The sequence below is a fragment of the Mya arenaria genome, chromosome 8 (genome assembly GCF_026914265.1).
Source record: "Mya arenaria isolate MELC-2E11 chromosome 8, ASM2691426v1".
NCBI lineage: Eukaryota > Metazoa > Mollusca > Bivalvia > Myida > Myidae > Mya > Mya arenaria.
Genome location: NC_069129.1, coordinates 72,603,083 through 72,625,207, shown reverse-complemented (window position 1 = coordinate 72,625,207; position 22,125 = coordinate 72,603,083). Strand labels below are relative to the sequence as shown.

The 22,125-nt window shown below is 36.5% G+C and overlaps 1 protein-coding gene across 1 annotated transcript; it reads left to right on the top strand.

The window, feature by feature from the left end:
* The first annotated feature begins 1,999 nt into the window (after positions 1 to 1,999).
* On the top strand, positions 2,000 to 6,546 carry LOC128244554 (carbonic anhydrase 2-like). The gene is made up of 7 exons (XM_052962550.1): positions 2,000 to 2,126; positions 2,841 to 2,962; positions 3,898 to 3,972; positions 4,114 to 4,206; positions 4,627 to 4,711; positions 4,878 to 5,026; positions 6,262 to 6,546. Exons 1-7 carry the CDS (start codon positions 2,000 to 2,002, stop codon positions 6,544 to 6,546), a joined length of 936 nt encoding a protein of 311 aa, XP_052818510.1.
* Positions 6,547 to 22,125: the final 15,579 nt, after the last annotated feature.

Below are 22,125 nucleotides of genomic sequence, written 5' to 3'. Positions count from 1 at the left end.
TCTTAGTACATAACTGACATAATCTTTGGCTTCTCGCAATGTTCAAATGCCTGCCTTTTTCATGGCTAATGACTGAATAACTTCTAAAATTATCAGACCCACCAAGTTAGTTTTAGGTATTGCTAACGAAAGATAACCATGGAGAAATAATAGCATTACTATAATGTAGTTTTAGAACCGTATTATATAACAACTTAGATGATTTACAATCTTTTTCGTTCGGAAATGGAAATATTGAGTTTTCGTGACTTTTGAATAACTGAGAGCATGATTGTTCAACTAATCTTTTCTTTGCTTTACAAAAACTACTTTTATAATTAAAAAGTATTCCCAGATCAGAGAAGTCTTCAGCACACTGTAGTATTTTATTGTTATTGAAAAAATCTACATTATTTTTAACTTTTGATTTACTTAACAGAACAACTTTTGTTTTATACTCATTGACTTGCAAATCCCATAACGTACAGTAGTCAAACATAATATTTAAAGCACTTTGTAAGTCATGATTACTTTCAGCAAATAATACCGTGTGCTCTGCATATAACAATATAAAAATTCTTAGATAAACTTCAACATCATCTTCATGAAGGCATTCAAAAGTGGCCTTAGACATAGTGGCCAATCCTTCAAACTTTGAGACATAGTGGCCAATCCTTCAAACTTTGTAGACATAAATTGCGATAAAACAAATAAAATATAGAGAACAAAATTGAAGACAAATTACCCTGACGTTTTCCAGCGTGACTACTAAAAAGATAGACAGGTATTATTCAGCTTAACACATGATTTTGCCTTAGCATAAATATTACGAATGATTCTAATGCATTTCCCATCAATATAATGTGCAAGAAGTTTTTGCCACAAATAAATGCGATTAACAGATTCGAAGGCCTTTCTATAGTCAGCAAAAGCTCAGTATATTTTTTCCCTGCACCTAAATAAAAATCAATAAGTAATTTTAATGAGAAAAAATGATCTACTGTGCTATACTTTGTAAAGTGTTTAACATTTTTTTTCGATTTCTACAGAATTTTATATTAGTAAACCTCTAAAACGGAAGTCGATGCAAAAAACTTATCAAAAAAGATGCATCGAAGTAAATTTCAAATATCGCATTTTTTTTTAAATTTCAAATGAAAAAAAGTTTTCCTATACCAAGTACTACAAATGTGAAAGAAAAAAAGTTAAAAAATGTTACGTCAATTTGGTAATTAATAAGGCGGGGTCTGGGGTCCCGATGATTCTAAAAGGATTCCGTATGAAAACCGTCTGAAGATTGAAATTCCTAAAGATTAAACTTAGTTCTTATTAAAGGTCGATGGGCAGTTTCATTGGCCTATAATTGTAGGTTACATTCTAAAATTATGTTTAAATTATTACGTTTATCGCTTGGCGATATCTGTCGACACCTATGTCGTGACAACTCGAGTTTTTTTGCCACGATCAAAAGTGTGAATACAATGAATATCAAGCATAGCTGCAGAGTTCACGGTAAAGGCTACATATGTACCACTTTCCATATTACTAGTACTTTAGATGTATCATAATGCTAACGGACTTGGAATATACAATAATGTCCATTTTAAACATCTTTACAAGCGATATATTGCGAATATACAGTTTAACGTGCATAGGTGACAGGACTTGACATGAGGTAGGACGATTTTATTAACGTACCGTATTTTAACACCTATCTTTGCTTGTAAAACGGAAAGTCCAGTTTCGTTACATTTTATTCTTTTCTCATTGACACGTACTTAAGGAGTTAACTATAATTGTATTACAAATATATAAATAAATAAAACTACACAATGCAAAATATATTTTGAATATATTTTGAATAGTAAAACATTCAGATCTTCTAAGTAGTGCTGGTATCAATGTATAGGAGGAATGAAACGGATTAGTAAATAATTCGTTGGAATATAGTGGTGCATTTTTATACAAACTCTTGAGTGTTTCTTGATGCCATTGCTTGGACAGGCCGGTAACGGGCAGTATGAGGGTGACGCTGCTGGTGTTGGTTGGGGTACTTGTCCAACTCTTGTCGGTCAGCTCAAACATGAGGGATCCGGTTAATCAGGGACCTCGCTTCAGCTATGATTCGGACCCACAAAATGCCATTGGTAACACAAATTACACATCTCATCGCGCCACAAACGTTTTTAAGCACATATTTTGTGAGTATTCTTTACAATAATAACACATGCACGTTGAACGCACTGGCACCTGATTTTCAAACTCAAATTATTTTTCTTTTAAACCCAACAAAAAGACAGTACAAAGTGCATATTTTTTCACATTTGGCAGCGTAATATTTAATTTGGTATTATATATATATATATATTATTTTTTTTAAATAGTTCGAAAATCCAAAACCAGTGGTTGAACGAGATCTTGAAGAAGAGTTATTCAAAATTTCAAATGAGTGCAGTTTAAAACTTGACTGAATATTCCGATTTTATGTATTTTGATAATAATAAGTCTACTTCTTTAACATGTGTGAACAACTGGGCAAGGAATTTTCCCGAGTGTGGCGGGGCTCATCAGTCGCCCGTTGACATACGACCGGATGATGTGAAGTACAATCCGACACTTTCCTGCCCGAGACTGGCGTACGGGAATATGTTTCTGCACGGAACTGTAAAAAACAACGGTGACAAAGATTTCACTAAATAGATTCATGATTTTGCTTAAAGAAATCAATACAGAGTATATAGTATTAATCGAAGTAAAATAAATATAATAGAATGTTTCCGTATCACCCGTTACCAAATGAAAGCACGTATGGCCGTAACTAGTATCCTTAATATAAAAAAAATATATTTTTCTTTGGTCAGGTCATTCTATAGAGTTTGAACCGCTGGAACCTGGGCCGGTGCGAGCCACGGGCGTGCCGTATAGGCACGGAGAGTACATGCTGCACAACTTTCACCTGCACTTTGGACCTGTCATTGGTGGGGTATGAATGTATACAATATATATTAAGCCAGTTTAACTGTATATTAAATCTGTGATTAGTACGTTAATATGACACACGTTGTGAGTCCTGGTTACATCTTATGGTCATAGGAAGACGGATTAAACGGGGTCCAACGTAAGTGAATGACATGTTAGATGCGGAACAAAATTGTGGGTTTGGTGTGTTTGAAGGATATTTTGACCTGGTTAGTAAGTTTATATCATTTTATATCGTAATATGAATACGCCTACCCGGAGACCACATGTGTAAGCTTCTCTCGTTTTTTTAACTTATGTGTCTAGTGGCCTTAATAAAAAAGTTATTGTATGTATAAGCTGAACGATTGCTTGTTTACAAAGTGAAAATAGAAACATGACTTGACACTGACACTGAGTTTGAGTCAAAATATACATGTATCATTATTGGACCTATTTTAGCTTAATTGTTTTTGGGTTTTGCATCTATTTCTTTACGACGGCTTGTGTACTTAAGTTGTATGTAGTTTTTGTTCGTTGCAGAATCAGAATGCGCTTAACATAAGTTTTATTAAGACAGGATCTGTAACACATGTTAATAATTATAACAAAAGACAATTTCGAGACCAAAATACTCAAACAATCCGCCAGTATTTTTCGCATCTAACATGTCCCTCTTTGAAGATTACGCAAAAATAATTTACGTTGGATCCCCTCGTTGTACGATCTGTTTTGTTGTAGGGACTTATATAGACCAAGAACACGGATGTGTAAAATCGTTACAGAACAATTATTACTAATAGATGTAGAACATTGTATCAATATTGCTGTTGTAATCAGTTTTACAATAAAATGTTTGCAGTCTCGGACTCAATACGATAGTTAATATTGGTACTCCTGATACTTGTATTATGTCTGCTTATACGTTTAGGGCTGTAAATAGACTGATTACACTTGTAGGGTCGTAGATATGGTAGCCGGACTCTGGTAGCCTCCTCAGAGCACACGCTGGCAGGACGGAAATATGACGGTGAGGTGGGTTGGAATTTAATATCAGGTTTGCGTTAATAGAACATTTATGCTGTTTATAAAATAAATCGATGAAAGTATTTTGAACAAAGTGTTTTTCTGTTCACTCAGTTACATCGTCCAGCGGTTTTCTTATGTATCTTTTAGTTCCATATGTTTCTCCGTAACCGGCGTTACAGCACCCTACAAGATGCGGAGACAAAGAAGGACGGGCTTGTGATTCTGGCTTTCTTCGTGCAGGTTCAGTGTTCCATTTGTTTCGTTTGATAACGACTTCAGGGTCGTGTGCTTGTAACAGTGCCGTGGTCTCGAGATAACCTCTATATTCCTTTGCGAGTTTCTCCAGTTTTCCTGATGAAGGAAGGCTTTCTGCAGAATCAAACTATATCTTTCGAATGTTCTAATAAACGCCTCACCAATAAAGTGATTTTTTCTTCAGTTAAGAATAGCTCATTAATAACATAGATAACTTTGACCACGTCTGACAAGCAGCCTCCGACAACGAGGCTCATGTTCACGACATGCTAATTACTTTCTCATAAATTAACGTTTTTCTTTACAAAGTATGACTATCGCTAATGCGTCTTTACAGTGTACTATACGTTACGACTACATAAACATGTACAACCGCTTTCATTTGTAAAATATGCCATGTTTCAGAGACAACCATCAAGGTACCGACGCCAAATGCAGCCCTTGTTTTCATCATTTCTAGAGAAATATGTGCCCAGAGTATGCCAGTCACGTACGTGTAACAAGATACAAAACAATATGTCGATTGAAACATTTTACTTAAATTGGTGAAAAATCAGAAATTCGCATTTCTCTAGATTGCATTTTTACAGTCTCATAAATCATTAGTGTAGCAATCGACAAACACATGTAATGTTTGACTTCTTGTTCGATTACAGAATCGAACATTTCTGCGGTGTTAGATCTGCGCATGCTCGAACGGAAGTGCGAGTTCTACACATACACTGGAAGTACGACAACGCCAACGTGTCACGAGTTTGTCAAGTGGGTCATCTTCCGGGAGCCCATTCCCGTTACCGATGAGGCGGTGAGTAAAGCGGCTACTAGTTTATGAAAACATTTAAGGTATACATATGTTGTGGCTGCACTTTGCTTGCTGAATGTCACTGGAACATAATTTGCAACTTTAACATGCTATCGATAACGTTTGAATGAGAACTATAAGAGTTTGAATATAAAACCCGGTATACATGATGTGTTGGTTTTTCGTCAGAATTTAAACAAGAGGGCTATGAAACGCTTACCTAAGCAAAGGGCCACAACTTTGTGATAAAGCATTAATAAAAATGTTGCAATTTAAACATATATTTACTGATGGCGATGCCTTGTTTTATAATTGTAAAGTGTCATGCAATGACACCTGTAAAGTTTCATTGAAATTGGTCTGGTAGTTTCAGAGAAAGCAAAACAGTTGTTGTTGTTGTTGTTGTTGTTGTTGATCAATCTCAATGCCTTGTTGTATTTTTGTAGAGGGCCATGAAATAAAGCTTCCTGTAACGTTTCAGTGAATTTGGCGGGGTAGTTTCAGAGGAGATGTTTTTAAAGCAAAACAGGAAGTTGGCCAGATTGCTGTTGTTGTTTATCAATCACGACCCCTTGTTGTATTTCTGTAGAAGGTGACCCAAGGAAGCTTCCTGTAAAGTTTCAATGAATTTGTACTGGTAGTTTTAAAGGAGATGTCTTTGTAAAGTAAAACAGAAAGTTGTCCATATTGTTTTTGTTGTTGTTTTTGTTGTTGTTGTTGATCAGTGGTGACCCCTTGTTGTATTTTTGTAGAGGGTCACCCAAGGACGCTTCATGTAAAGTTGCATTGAATTTAGAATGGTAGTTTCAGAGAAGATGCTTTTTAAAGCAAAACAGGAAGTCGGCCATTTTGTTGTTGTTGTTGCTTATCAATCGTGACCCCTTATTGTATTTATGTAGAGGGTCACCCAAGGAAGCTTCCTGTGAAGTTTGATTGAATTTGGCCAGGTAGTTTCAAAGGAGATGTTTTTAAGCAATTGTTGACGGACGGACGGACGGACTTAAGGACGGACGACGGACAAAGACCAATCACAATAGCTCACCTTGAGCTCTGGTGAGCTAAAAAGTTACTGACACATTTTCCCACGGACCTATTAAAGTTTCTAAAGGCGTGTGTGCGTTGTTTGTTTCTTCAATATCTTTTTGGCATTATTTATTGTAATCACTAAAAGGTCAGAAAGAAAAACATAATTTTATTTTTCATGTTTGTTTGTTCAAGTTCACCAGTTTTCTTTTCAGTGGTACCAACTCACTCTGCTGCAAACAGGACGAGACTCTCGTGCAGAGGACGGAAACTGCCGAATCACACAGCCACTGAACAGACGTGTGGTCGAGTCCAATTTTCCACTGAGGAAAGCTGCTGGATATTATTCCTTTAACGGCCAAAATGTAGAGCCCAATTTTCCGCTGTGGAAAATAGGAAACTGGTGGCAGACAAGAACTATGAGGAGTTACAAAGGATCTAGGAAACCAAAGTTTGATAGTTTCATACCAACTCAAACTTCAAAGATGCAATATTACTAAATGTTCTTTTCAAATATTCATCTTAATGGGCAAAACTATCAACCTAAACAAGAACTGTGTGACCGTGTGCTTTGTTATGTCAATAAATTGTAACATAAAGAAGTTAAGGAAGAACACGATAATATAAGTTACAGAGTAATTAGGTGACCCGATATGAGATAAACGAGGCAATGGAAACCATATGAGGGGAGAGCGAAGCTCGGGTCACCTTCCAACCCCGTATGTAATATATATTATATATCGCGTCGAAAATCTGTTTAAATTGATAAATGTTTCATTTATTAATCGAGATGGAAATTTTGATACGATATAAAGATAAGTGACCCAATATGGAAATATATGGGGTCACCGCCTGTTATTGACCAATGGCGTTGTGTCATTCATGTTGGATGCGTTATATTGTGAATTGCGGACGCCCGGTGAACTTGTATGATTTGGTATATTTTCAAAGGGATTGACGTACAGATAAATACTACGTAAAATTATACAAAACGCATTTGTTTACATTTAAAATATATTTCCCCCTCACGATTTCAGTTGAAAAATATACAAACTTGCCATAACTTGATGTGTGATATATTTTCGGTCATTTATTCCTGATTATGGTAATCAGTAAAGAATAATGCCCTTTCAAAACACCAATAACATATGGGGTCACCAGGTGTCAACATGATTCGTGAAATTGGAAACCAACGTTGTTCTTAACTTATATTAAGTTAACTTTAATGTATATTGCCTTTTCTGCATTTAATGTTGGCACATGTATAGCCATATAATATATACAACACACTGTCGTTACGAGCAATTCGTCAAGCTGCATCAACGGTCTGGTTACTAGATGGGAAAGGTATTGTGCTACTCGGATAGAGTGTACGTGCACTGTTTGGACAATTTATCAACAAAGTCGCATAATACCATGTCTGGTTATTTTGTGTGGTAAGCGTTATATTTCTGCATTAGTGCTTTAAGAAGTACGGATATTTGAAATAATATAGTTCTGCTTAGGTAAAACAATATTGCAAAATGCGTTTTATCATGCCCGTCCTTTAGGTCCTTTAGTCAATATCTATTGCTGCTGTATATCTTATCATTAAACAACAACAATGGTAGTGTTAGTCTTTCAGATTCTTATTTAGCTTTGCCAGTTGTGTTCATTTACTCAACAGAACAATTGCCGTGTATTTTAACCCTGAGGGAAGCTGAGCGACCATTTTGGAGGAGCCCAATTCCCGCTGTGGGTTTTTATGTCTCCCCCATTCATGGGAGACATATTTTTCCCTCCGTCGTCAGTCCGTCAGTTCGTACGCCACACTCCGTTTTTCATGGGAATTTCATACTTCGTATGCAGGCTGGTCATGACCAGTGAATGACATCTTTTGAATTTGAGATTAGTAGGTCATGGATGCGATGGCCTTGAGGTGAAAAACTATTTCCGCTTTAAAACTGAAGATTCGTTGGATCCAGGGATTTCAAACTTGGTATGCGAGTTGGTCATGACTTATAGATAGATTACCCATATCGATTTTGAGGTCAAAATGTCAAAGGTAAAGTCCGCATTAAAATTAATCTGTCAAAAAACAAAAGGGATCCGGGATCTTTTAAAATAAATAATAGTATACTATTAATCAGCGAATACCAACAGCTTATAAAAGATACAATTACAAACACTGCTGAGATCAATAAGGAAACAAACCCCATAACATTTTGGAAGATATGAAAAGGAAATATAAGAAACTCAACAATTAGTTTTTTTAGCGCTGGTATAAATAAGCGTATTGAAGTTTTTTTGAAGAACAAAATCTTCTATCGATCATATTTCAAAATGCAAAAATATTCCACCGAGTTAAAGTAACCAGAAGAATTATCTGTAGTATTTTCAATCTAAATCGTGTATATTTTTCAATTTCAATGGTGTGAAAAAATCGGTGGGACAATAATTTCTAAGATCGTGTAAATTGAGTCGGTAGGTGCAGCAAACATATTAATATGCTCATTTTTGACCAATGTTGAATGTCTATAAGAAGCAGAGAAAGTTTGTATAACTTTGTAACTAGCGAGGTTGCGGTCATAGCATAAATCACTTTCCTCGTGTTACCGTGCATGTAGTTCTATTTAATGACATAGTGCGCAAGAAGTAGTTCACACATACACGTATCCTCACAAGTGGTGTTTCGCAACCTCTTCATTGTTTAGTTGTTCTTCTGAACCAAACCAGTCTGTATTATCCTTGGTCAATTAAAATTGACCCGAGATCCAAAATGGCGTGCTGTCAACATGTCACTGAATATTTCCAAACAAAAAATAACAAAGAACAATAATATACCTCAACTAGTTTTATCGATACAATGTAATTTTGCAAAGTTGTGTTGGCTATGGGTGAAATAATGACGCTTTGTGGATGAAAGGATGACTAGAGGTAAAGTGTTGGCTATGGTTGAAATAATGACGCTTTGTGGATGAAAGGATGACTAGAGGTAAAGTGTTGGCTATGGGTGAAATAATGACGCTTTGTGGATGAAAGGATGACTAGAGGTAAAGTGTTGGCTATGGGTGAAATAATGACGCTTTGTGGATGAAAGGATGACTAGAGGTAAAGTGTTGGCTATGGGTGAAATAATGACGCTTTGTGGATGAAAGGATGACTAGAGGTAAAGTGTTGGCTATGGGTGAAATAATGACGCTTTGTGGATGAAAGGATGACTAGAGGTAAAGTGTTGGCTATGGGTGAAAAAATGACGCTTTGTGGATGAAAGGATGACTAGAGGGAAAGAAGTTGATAAGGTCATATCTTTACTTTGATATCAAATGCAAACGAGGACTAAGAAGTGAGACTTTAAAATAATTCGAAATATATGCGAGAAAAGTTAACAACATGCGGCAGAACCTTGATCGATTTGATATAATCGAAGTCCCTGAATAAGCGTAACAAAAAAAAAAACTTGATGCCATTGAGAAAAGTGCCGGTGACCTAAATCTGAAGTTTGATGACATGCACCAGAGGTTTCGCGTTGCCGAGACGAATGCTTAAGAGCTTCAACATACAACTGAATTTCTTAGCAAATGGCATGACGCTTAAAACTCCCAAGAAAATTAGCCAACAGAAACGTTGGATTAATATGACAAAACGAAGAAGACATTGACATCTGAAAGATGAAAACTAGAAAAAGTTCCTGCGCGGTATCCGAGACCTACACGTTGATCTAAATGTTCAGGTTAATGATAATAAATGCAGAGAAGTGCGTGACAAGTGTTCACGATGTTAGACGAAGTGATGCAAAACAGAAAATACTGTCAATAATTTGAATAAATATGCATTCTATGAAATTTAAACGTGTACACGAATACATACAAACCGCAACCCCGTACGAAACACACCTCCACACACACGTACATGTATACTATATATTTTCTTTTTTATGTGTGCGCACTTACTCATTAATCATATCCATGATATCTACCATCGAAACCGGGTCAAGTATTTTTTTCTATTGCATCTTATTACTACCGAAGGCTAAAATATTACAATAATAATGTAATGTAAAGTAACTTCGAAATTTTGCATTTTTAAATGTATAACATTTTGTTTATACTGTACTCGTAAACACTATTCATTGCAACATATTAGAAAAGAGATAGAGAGGCGATACTCTTTGCTTGCATTTATCTCCTTAATACTAGCGATGATATATTTTATATATATACATAAACAACATAATAAATATGTCAAGGTCAAGGGAATCTTGAGGTAAAATAACGGGTTCCACTGATTAACTAACGCTTGGGCCAAGGAATTCCATACTTGGTTTGCTAGTTGGTCTTGATGACCCCTAAGTCCGTAGGTCAAGGTCACAGTGACCTTCGGGCGAAAAACAATATGTTGGTCACCAGTCCGTACGTCACACTTCCTTCCGCTAAATAACTTAAGGACGCTTGGACCCAGGACCTTCATACATGGACCCAGGAACTTCATACTTGGACCCAGGACCCTCATACTTGGACCCAGGAACTTCATACTTGGACCCAGGACCTTCATACTTGGACCCAGGACCTTCATACTTGGACCCAGGAACTTCATTCTTGGACCCAGGACCTCCATACTTGGACCCAGGGCCTTCATACTTGGACCAAGGACCTTCATACTTGGACCCAGGACCTTCATACTTGGACCCAGGACCTTCATACTTGGACCCAGGACCTTCATACTTGGACCCAGGACCTTCATACTTGGACCAAGGAACTTCAAACTTGGACCCAGGACCTTCATACTTGGACCCAGGACCTTCATACTTGGACCCAGGACCTTCATACTTGGACGCAAGAACTTCATACTTGGACCCAGGAACTTCATACTTGGACCCAGGAACTTCATACTTGGACCCAGGACCTTCATACTTGGACCCAGGACCTTCATACTTGTTCCCAGGAACTTCATACGTGGACCCAGGACCTTCATACTTGGACCCAGGACCTTCATACTTGGACCCAGGAACTTCATACTTGTTATGCAGGTTGGTCATGACCAGTAGATGACCGCTGATTGTTCGTCTCCAGTCCAAAAGTAAATATTTCATGTCCATCCTTGATTGTTTTTCACCTACGACCACACATTGGGGAGACAAGCGTTTTTTTTTTTTAAAGCAATCACAAGTTTGGCATAAACTGAAGAGTATGTGTGTCTGTTAAGTAATAGTTTCTGCACCCACAGTTGAGTTATTCAGCACGAATGTATAACTTTAATCACGAGGGTGGCTGACATAACTGTTTTGTTTCATATTGTCAGGGAAAATGTCCCATAACTTGTGGTTGGTATAAGTAAATAATGCTGTTATTTATTCGCATGCTAGTTATTGAGCATTTAAGCTCCGCCTACTTGTTACCGTTCGGATATGGAAGTTAACAGATTGACGAAAACAAGGGAAAACCGTCAAATGTGATACAATTGACAAAATGATAACCAATGCATGATTTATTGTAAAAGTGTTTCTAGTGTTATAACAATTCACTGCAATTTATATCCTGGAATTATGTTTTTACCACAAAATCTTAATCTTGTATTTTAAGTATTAAATGAAAATTAAGATTTTTTTCCATACTGTAAGCTGGTTAAATTTGACAGTCTCAAGCTCATTCTTGGCTGTTTATCACACACAAATAAAAATGACGGATTAAAATAGCCTTGCCAACGTTATCGGCAGCATTAAAAAACTTGAACCATTACTGAAAAAATCCTGATATTCACAGTTGTGTCCATTGTTCAACGTGTATTGATATACGAGGTATGTTCGGAAAGTTCCCGGACTGTACTAATAACTTTGTTATTTTTCAACGTAGAGCTTTGAAACTTTGGTCAAGTTGAGACACATATTTCTTTCATGCTTTTCGATGAAATATGGGGTTTTACCAGTGAAATAACAACAGTGAAAATATCAATTTGATATTTTCACTGCAAAATAAGGAGTGAAAATATCAACTTTCAGAACTACTTTAAATTCCTTTGTTGTTACATGTACTTGCCTTAATCAAAACAGAACACTGGACTTCAATAAATTATGTCAAAAAATGTTGTTGTTTTTTAAAAGAAATGTTTTATAAATTTAAATAAATATATAATTGGAAATTAACAACTTACCGTTTATTACCGGTTATCCCGTTTATCAAACATTTTACTGGTCTTTGAAGCTGAATGTTCGTACATTTGCTTTCATACCAAACAAATTACAGACAAAAACAACTGTTCGAACATAAATAAAATTTTATATCATCGTTCAAATGTATTTTGAACTGTTAACCATTGTAGTACGTAAAATGAGCTTCCTGGAGAATTCACACAACAATTTACAGATAGATCCGATATTTATTACCCCACCCACACCTCAAAATGTGTCAACAAACTAGCGTGGCATTTACTCTTTATCTGGAAAACAAACATTTTAAAGCGAAACAGACTGGTCTCTGACAGTAAGATGACTGAATATTAACTTACTATAAAAACACGCGTACATGCAGTCTTAAACTAAGAAAAAAAAATGGTTAAAATCCAATGAGTATCCACATTTGTTTTGCTAACAAATTTGACCTTCCAAATTTTAATTCTTTAAATAGCGGCGTAGTAATTTGGTCAACTCAACTCAATATTTTTTTATTATATCACAGTTTACATTTAAGTAAAAGCATGTGAAAACGCAATATATATATGTTAACACAGGTATAAATATGTGGGTTAATGGCGGCTTCACAACAGGTTTAGAGTTTATCATTATACAAAACAAATATAATTAGTAAGGGGAATGTGGTTAGTTTAAATAGTATTATTTTTTTATGACAAAACAAATTCATTTATTTGAATAAGGATACAATATATTCGATATAGTTATGAGATATCAAATGAAAAACTATAAAATTCATGATCAGATTCGTTTAAAGTGATTAACTAAGATTTTAACAAAAATTGCTGTTTTCCTTAAGGTATCCGGGTTCTTACAATTAAAACTTCACTAAAGTGTAAGACATTAGGTCTTGAGTAAAAACGACTACTTATGTTGTTTTTTTCTGGTAGGATTAAAAAATGGACATGTAAGTAAATAGTGCAGTTCGTCACCGATATCGTTTAGATTACAAAACGTACACTTTCTATTGACATGTGGTACAGCATTTTGTCTCCATCTACAGACTTCGATAGGGAATTTATGATTACTAGTGCGGAAATGCAAGAATGTAAAACGTAGAGATTTGGGTAAAATATTAAGGTACTCCTCAAATTTAATATCAGACTTAAACAGAGAATACATTTTACCCTTAGACGAAAGATCAAATTGTTCAAAACAGGTTTGCTGAAATTGGTCTACAAGGTTAGGTTTCACAAGTTTACTGACATGTTTTACAGGTACTCTTGTTTGGTTATGCCAAACGTATGAATAACCCGTTGAATCAAGTATTGACTTGATGTAACTGGCCCAGACTGAATTATTACTATGTAAAATGCCTTTATATATCAACAAACTTATTTTCGAGTCATGGGATGAAACGAGTTTACTCCAGTAACAAATCATTCTGGTTTTAACTATGGTGTTAAGGGGGTATCTACCCAGTTCCGAGTAGAGCATGTAACGTGGAGTACTTTTTCTAGTATATGTAATCCGTCGCAAAAAAATTACAGTGAAGTTGCTCCAACAGATCAAGGTTTTCAAAGCCCCAGACTTCACATCCGTACGTTAGAATCGGGACAATGGTAGAATCAAAAAGCTTCAGTTGTATGTCCAAAGGCAAGTCTAGGTTATTAATTCTAATAAATAGAGCATACATTGCTTTGTTAGCCTGGCTTATTAAATATTTACGGCAGTATAAAAAGCTACCGGTGGACGAGAAATATACACCTAGGTATTTGTATTCCTTGACTATCTCTAGCGCTTGGTTAGCAATGCTAAAGTTAAATTTCTTCAGATTTCTGGCACCAAAGACAATTATTTTAGTCTTTGAGAGGTTAATATTTAGTTTCCATTGCAAACAGTAGTCCTGGAAACAGTTAAGACTGTTTTGAAAATCACGTTCATTGTCTGCAAAGAGTACATGTATATGTAGTTGGTTATGTATTCATGTCCATCTTAAAAGTGTTTTCATTATTTTTGGAACATATGTGCACTAATAATACTTCATTGTTTACTGTTCATAAAGCTTTGCAATAAAAAACGAGCGAATATTAAGCTATAATAATGAATAGCAGAGAACTATTTCTCAGCAAACCGAAAGGAGAAAAGTTGACAGCTATAATTATGCATGAGGGGCGCCCCACGGGTAGCGGCGTAAAGCACACCCTTTTCAAAAAAGGGGGCAATTCAGAAATAAATAAAAAAACAAATAAAACTCCGAAAATAAGCATAAAAGAAACAGAAAATTTGTTTATTTCAGTGTAAGATCGTATTTTATTTCACGAGTGTCATAGAAAAACATATTTTCACGAGTGGCGAACTGAATAAACAAATATCCTCTATATATTCATTTTGATAATAAGCGGACATTTGCCTAAGTCAATACATTCTAAAAATATTGTATCCATAGCAACATCATATTTGCTGTTTTGGAGCAAGCCTTATATATTCCTATGATGTTCACATTAAACGCATTTTGTAACGTTAAAAAACGCGGGAAACGTCATCTTGACGTCGAACCACAGAACACGACGACATTAGTAAAATACGCATGAATGTATTTTATTATTCAATGTATTTTATGAAACAAATAATGTTTAAACTAAAGTCTACGCAGACTTTGCCCTTTAGTGGTAAACCGTTCGTAAGGGCAGAGAAGAAATTCATAAATGCCGAAGGTTACATGCAGTAATTTCGGATAGTGTACTTGGTACTAATGTCCTGGATTATACCCAGGAAAGTTGTATCCTGCATATCGATGTTCATATAGCGCACGAACAAAGGGTAGAGCTACAGTTGCGAACAAGGATTATATGACTGGGAATTACAGTCACATCTTACTCATATGACTTATGAAAAAATGCTAAAAAATGAGAAAATCATTGCCAACTTTGGAGAAATCGGCTGAAGCGAACGTGCCTATAGAGTTATATAGGGAAAATATGGTTAAACAGTTCTCACGACTTAGTCTTTCAACAGATCAACTTACTTCCTACATATATGTTAGCATAATTCTTGCCCTTGAAGATGATGGTTTTGTTTTTCTGAATATTTCGATATTACACTTGTTGTAAAACAGGGGGAACCTCTTTCCCCACTTTTATTTATTTTGTTTATAAATGACGTAAAGGACTCACTTAATCTTACAGATATGATTGAGCAAGACTTAAATTTGCTGTCAATCTTTATGCTGTTATTCGCCGATGATATTGCTCTCTTCACAATGAACCCTGTTAGCTTACAACACCAATTAGACTCTGTTTATGAGTATTCGTGTAAATGGAGACTGAAAGTTAACACTAATAAAACTAAAATATGCATATTTGAAAGTAGGAAAACTGTTAACAATTTTAGATGGTGTATTAACAATGAAGCTATTGAGGTTGTTGATATTTTTTGTTACCTAGGAATTAATTTTACTCATACTGGTAACATGCGCAATGCCGTCACAATGTTACGTGAGCAGGCTCTAAAGGCATATAATCATTTACTCTCTATATTTAGTAGGGTATCACTTGATGTTAAAACAAAACTTTCTTTGTTTGATTCTCTTGTTGTACCAATATTATTGTATGGTTCCGAAGTATGGGGTATATACGATTTTAAAGAGATAGACTTACTACATATGAAATTCTGTAAGAAAGTACTTGGTGTTAAATCACAAACATCTAATGTTGCAGTTTTAGGGGAACTTGGACGGTTTCCCTTATCATTATTATGTAAGGAACGAGCTTTAAAGTATTGGCTTAAAATAATGAAAACTCTAGATTCGCTTATGCATATAGTCCTTCTTAAACAAAGAGACATCGGTATACATAGCCCACGTAATAATACTGTATGGCAAGCCTCATTAGTTAAATATATATATATAGTCTTGGTCTTGGTAACATTGTTAACGTTTTCAATCCTGAAAACACTGCTTACTATCTTCATATATTAACTCAACGAATAAGAGATCAGTATGTTCAGACATAGCATGAGGCTTTATCAAATCAAACAAAAATGCATTATTATTATATGTTCAAAACGGATTTTGTATGCGAAGATTATCTCATTTTCGTTAAGAGAGATAAATATAGAAAAGAATTGTCTAAATTCAGACTCTTTGCCCACTGTTTAGAGATTGAAACTGGTAGATATACAAATAGCGTTAGGGAAAATAGAACTTGTAAGCAATGTACTCAGAACACTGTAGAATCAGAATATCATTTTATGTTATGCTGTAAGTTTTATGAACATCTTAGAAATAAATATTGTATCAAATCAACCTGGCTAACACTGGCAAAATTCAAGTACCTTATGGGTAGTAAAAATAAGAAAACAGTTTAAAACATCGCGAAATGTGTGTACCATGCTATGAAACTTAGAGAAGATAGATTATAAACTTTAGCTGCTTCTTAGAAAGAATCATCTGTACAGTCAACATATTTGTTTTAATATATACTGTGTTTTCATTGATATTTCATATACAGTACGTATAGACTAATTTACTAAGCATAGTAGCACATAATATATACTTTACACTTGTAACTTTCACAGTTTACAGTATCATTATCATATTTTAGTATTATATTCATTTAACATATTTGATTATATGTACATATGTGTTTGTCTTTCCCATAAAATGCTTGTTTTGTAAATGGCTAAAGGCAAGTTATGTCGATTGCCAATAAACTTTGAATTGAATTGAATTGTATTAATTGTATGATTTTTACATTTTGGTCCTTTTTAAGGGTTTTGTTGGTCATTAAAGGTTACATTGAAATAAGAAGGAGCTAAATATTATTTTGCTATTTAAAGTTATTATAGACATCCGATCGATTAGCTTCCAGCGGATTACGATGCAGAATTGTTTTCTCTTTCAAATGCACTTTTTGAAATAATTATTTTTTAAATATCTTTTGGTCCTTTTTGAACATTTATGTGAACATATTGTAGAAAATCGATGCCCAGAAATTGTTTATTCAACTGTACGATAATGGTTTTATGGCCCACCCCGCGGCGTATTCACAGCAGGATAGAAATAATCCAATTCGGATTTTTCCTTTTATCATTATTATATAATTGAAATTATGTATGATACTAAATTATTCATTTACATTGGTAGTTAAGTAATGTCATATTGTTGTAAGAAAGTAATATATTTAGCAAAAAGTATTCCCATTTTAATCGCAGTCACTATTACAGACAGTTAAAACGTAACACTTTTTTTTATAAAATATTAATGTTTCAAGTTTCATTGGCAATTTTGGAAATACATATGGGCTATGAAAAATAATAAATAAGGGTATTCAAAGATGATAATTTACATATCTACATTGAGCCAACATGTTCATTAGTAATGCTTATGTTCTAATTCTTAATGGTAAACATTTTGGTCTACCATTCTGCACTCAAACAAACATGTTTATAAATTTAGCGTAAATATAACAAGAGATGTTTGTCAAACATTATGTGCCCCCCCCCCCCCCCCCCCCCCCCCCCCCCCCCCCCCCCCCCCCCCCCCCCCCCCCCCCCCCCCCTGAGCGCCATGTTGTCAAGATTATATGGAAAATTGAATGAAATATGCATGGACCGAAATGACAGCTGATTTGTCGCTAACATTGTATGCCGTTGAGGCAGTTTTAAGATTATGACCATTCAAAGTTTGAGGATAGAGTGTGTTATGACCATGACCTTTGACTCTATGACCTCAAAATCCATAGTAGTCATCAGCTGGTCACCAAAAATCTAAATGTTAAGTTTGAGGGCCATGGGTGCAGGCATTGACAAGTTATCACAAAGACAAGCATTTTTCGTTCAAGGTCACTGTAACCTTGACCTTTGATCCAATGACCCCTTAAATCATAAGGGGTCATCTACAGGTCAGACACAACTCCAAGTCAAGTTTGAGGGCCATGGGTGCAGGCATTGTCCAATTATCACTTGAAACATTTTCGCATTCAAGGTCACTGTGAACCTGACCATTGACCTAATGACTCCTAAAATCAATAAGGGTCATCTCCTGGTCAGGCCCAACTTACATGTCAAGTTTGATGATCATAGATTCAGGCATTGTTGAGATATCACTGGGAGAAGATTTGTTAACTTTTTTGCGTTAAAGGTTACTGTGACCTTGACCTTGGCCTGATGGCCCCCAAAGTCAAGAGGGGTCATCTACTGGTCAGGCCCAACCTTCATGTCAAGTTTGATGACCATAGGTCCAGGAATTGTCGAGTTTGCTTTCAAGGTCACTGTGACCTTGACCTCTGACCCCTTAAATCAATAGGGGTCATCTACTGGTCAGGCCCAACCTCCAAGTCAAGTTTGAGGGCCATGGGCGCAGGCATTGTTGAGTTATCACTCGGACAACCTTTTATCGTTCAAAGTCACTGTTACCTTGACCTTTGGCCCAATGACCCCTAAAATCAATAGGGGCCATCTACTGGTCAGGCCCAACCTTCAATTCAAGTTTGATGGCCGTGGGTGCAGGCATTGTTGAGTTATCACTCAGACAACCTTTTACCATTCAAGGTCACTTTGACCTTGACCTTTGGCCCGATGACCCCTAAAAACAATAGGGGTCATCTACTGGTTAGGCCCAACCTCCAAGTCAAGTTTGAGGGCCATAGGTGCAGGCATTGTCGAGTAATGACACAGACAACCTTTAACCATTCAAGGTCACTGTGACCTTGACCTTTGGCCCAATGACCCCCAAAAACAATAGGGGTCATCTACTGGTCAGGCCCAACCTCCAAGTCAAGTTTGAGGGCCATGGGTGTAGGCATTGTCGAGCTATCACATGGACAACCTTTTACCATTCAAGGTCACTGTGACCTTGACCTTTGGCCCGATGACCCCCAAAAACAATAGGGTTCATCTACTGGTCAGGCCCAACCGCCAAGTCAATTATGAGGGCCATGGGTGCAGGCATTGTTGAGTTATCACTCGGACAACCTTTTACCATTCAATGTCACTATGGCCTTGATCTTTGACCCGATGAGCCCCAAAAACAATAGGGGTCAGCTACTGGTCAGGCCCAACCATCAAGTCAAGAATGAGGGCCAAGGGTGCAGGCATTGTCGAGTTATCACTCGGACATCCTTTTACCATTCAAGGTAACTGTGACCTTGACCTTTGGCCCGATGACCCCCCAAAACAATAGGGGTCATCTAATGGTCAGGCCCAACTTCCATATCAAGTTTGATGACCATAGGTCTAGGCATTGTTGAGTTATCACTCGGACAAGCTTTAAAATTATTTTACCATTAAGGTCACTGTGACCTTGACCTTTGACCCGATGAGCCCTAAAATCAATAGGGGTCATCTACTGGTCAGGCCCAACCTTCATGTCAAGTTTGATGACCATACGTCCAGGAATTGTTGAGTTATCACTCGGACAAGCTTTGGTCTACCGACGGACCGACCGACGACCGACCGACATACCGACATGCCTGTGCAAAGCAATATACCCCTCTTCTTCGAAGGGGGGCATAATTATTTACATTAGACAAGAAATGTGTTACATGAAATTTTGTCATCGTATTTCTGATAACGACTGCACTAGGTGTTCATAACGTGTCAAAATGCCATAATATCAACGTATTGTAATGGAATAAAAGGGTATACCTGTATTTTTGTCAATACAAATTTAATGACATTTTAACTTGTATCGTTAGAGACCGGTACTAAATGATAGCAACTGCAGATAATATTTCATTTTAGCTGTTCCTTTCCGAAACCAATTTTGTGTTACACTGCTATAAGAAACAAGAGGCACATCAGTGCCTGTGCTCCACTGGCCAAAAGGTTCAAGCAAAGACCACCTAACGAACATTTTCGTCAAGTTTCATAGAAATACAATCATCAATTTTTGAGAAGTTATTCAAAAAATTTTTTTACTTTAATAGCTCTGGCTGCCATGTTGTGCAGTGGACCGAAATGATTTGGGCAATTTGAGTAAAGGAGCACCAAACAAACATTTCTGTCAAGTTTTATCGAAAAGAGGTCATCGGTTTCGACGACAAGTCGTATAAAGTTTTTTTATTTTTTAGCTCTGGCAGCCATGGTGTGCAGTGGACTGGAACCATTTAACAAATTTTGGTTAATGACCACCCAAGGAACATTTCTGTCAAGTTTCATCAAAATCTGATCATCGGTTTCTGAGGAGAAGTGGTGTAAAGGTTTTTCCTATTTTTAGCTCTGGCTGCCATGTTGTGCAGCGGAACGGAACCATTTCGGCAATTTTGGTTAAAGGGCATCCCGATGAACATTTATGTAAAGTTTCATCAAAATCTGATAATCGGTTTCTGAGAAGATGTAGTTTAACGTTTTTTTCTATTCTTAGCTCTGGTGCCCATGTTGTGCAGCAGACCAGAACTGTTTGGGCTATTTTGGTTAAGGACTACCCAAGTAACATTTCTGTCAAGTTTCATTGCAATACGATCATCGGTTTCTGAGGAGAAGTCGTTTAAAGGTTTTTCTATTTTTACCTCTGGGGGCCATCTTGTGCAGTGGACCGAAACCATTGAAGCAAATTTGATAAAGGACCATCCAAGGAACATTTCTATTAAGTTTCATCAAAATCTGATCGTCGGTTTCTGAGAAGATGTTCTTTAAAGGTTTTTCTAATTTTTTGCCCTGGCAGCCATGTTGTGCAGCGGACCGGAACCATTTGAGCAATTTTGGTTAAGGACCACCCAAGGAACAATTCTGTCAAGTTTCATCAAAATCTGCCTATCCGTTTCAGAGGAGATGTCGTTTAAAGATTTTGCTATTTTTAGCTGTGGCGGCCATATTGTGCAATGGACCAGAACCATTTGAGCAATTTTAATAAAGGACCACCCAAGGAACATTACTGTTAAGTTTCATCAAAATCTGATCATCGGTTTCTGAGATGTTCTTTAAAGGTTTTTCTATTTTTTTGCCCTGGCAGCCATGTTGTGCAGCGGACCGGAACCATTTGAGCAATTTTGGTTAAGGACCACCCAAGGAACAATTCTGTCAAGTTTCATCAAAATCTGCCTATCCGTTTCAGAGGAGATGTCGTTTAAAGATTTTGCTATTTTTAGCTGTGGCGGCCATATTGTGCAATGGACCAGAACCATTTGAGCAATTTTAATAAAGGACCACCCAAGGAACATTACTATCAAGTTTCATCAAAATCCGCCGAACCGTTTCAGAGAAGATGTCGTTTAAAGATTTTGCTATTTTTAGCTCTGGCGGCCATATTGTGCAATGGACCGGAACCATTTGAGCAATTTTGGTAAAGGACCACCAAAGGAACATTCCTGTGAAGTTTTGTCAAAATCCGCTTATCAGTTTCAGAGGAGATGTCGTTTAAAGTAAAAGTTTACGCACGCACGCACGCACGCACTCACGACGGACAATCTGTGACGACATAAGCTCCATGGCCTTCGGCCAGTGGAGCTAAAAATACCAAACTTTTAAAATAAAGGTGTGGAAATGGCCCCAATTAAATGTCTTGATAAATGATCAATTATACACAAAAAAAAGACACGGAATATAATATGTAAAAGAAGTAAGTTTATCAGAGAGTATTTGATATTTCAGTTTTTTTATCAACTTTATAAAACATCTCTACATAATTATGGCTAAATCTAAAGTCGTTCAAAACTGAATTTTTTTTATCGCAACTTATAATAAAAGGACGGGTCAACTTTATGACCCTCATAAATTCTGTATTTCTTCTCTGCCTTAATCTTACACTGCGTCCATTAGATAAATAAGTGCTAAACTAGCGTATCTTAACGCTACTATTGCACTGAGAGGAGAAATCGATGGAGACCGTCGTAACCCTGATAAGCTCAAAAGTTGGCAATGGCTACCTGATCTTTGCCAACTAAGTGTGACCATGACCTTGAAGGCATGTAGGGGGAATATGCACTCAGCACGTCAGCTAGGGGCTCTATAATTATGGAAACAGATGTGGGGA

Excerpts from the sequence above, each read along its gene's own strand:
- LOC128244554 (XM_052962550.1), top strand. The coding sequence starts at position 2,000 with ATGAGGGTGACGCTGCTGGTGTTGGTTGGGGTACTTGTCCAACTCTTG. Across the intron at positions 2,127-2,840 it reads GGACCCACAAAATGCCATTG|GTCATTCTATAGAGTTTGAA; the intron begins GTAACACAAATT and ends TTCTTTGGTCAG. Across the intron at positions 4,207-4,626 it reads TTCTGGCTTTCTTCGTGCAG|AGACAACCATCAAGGTACCG; the intron begins GTTCAGTGTTCC and ends GCCATGTTTCAG.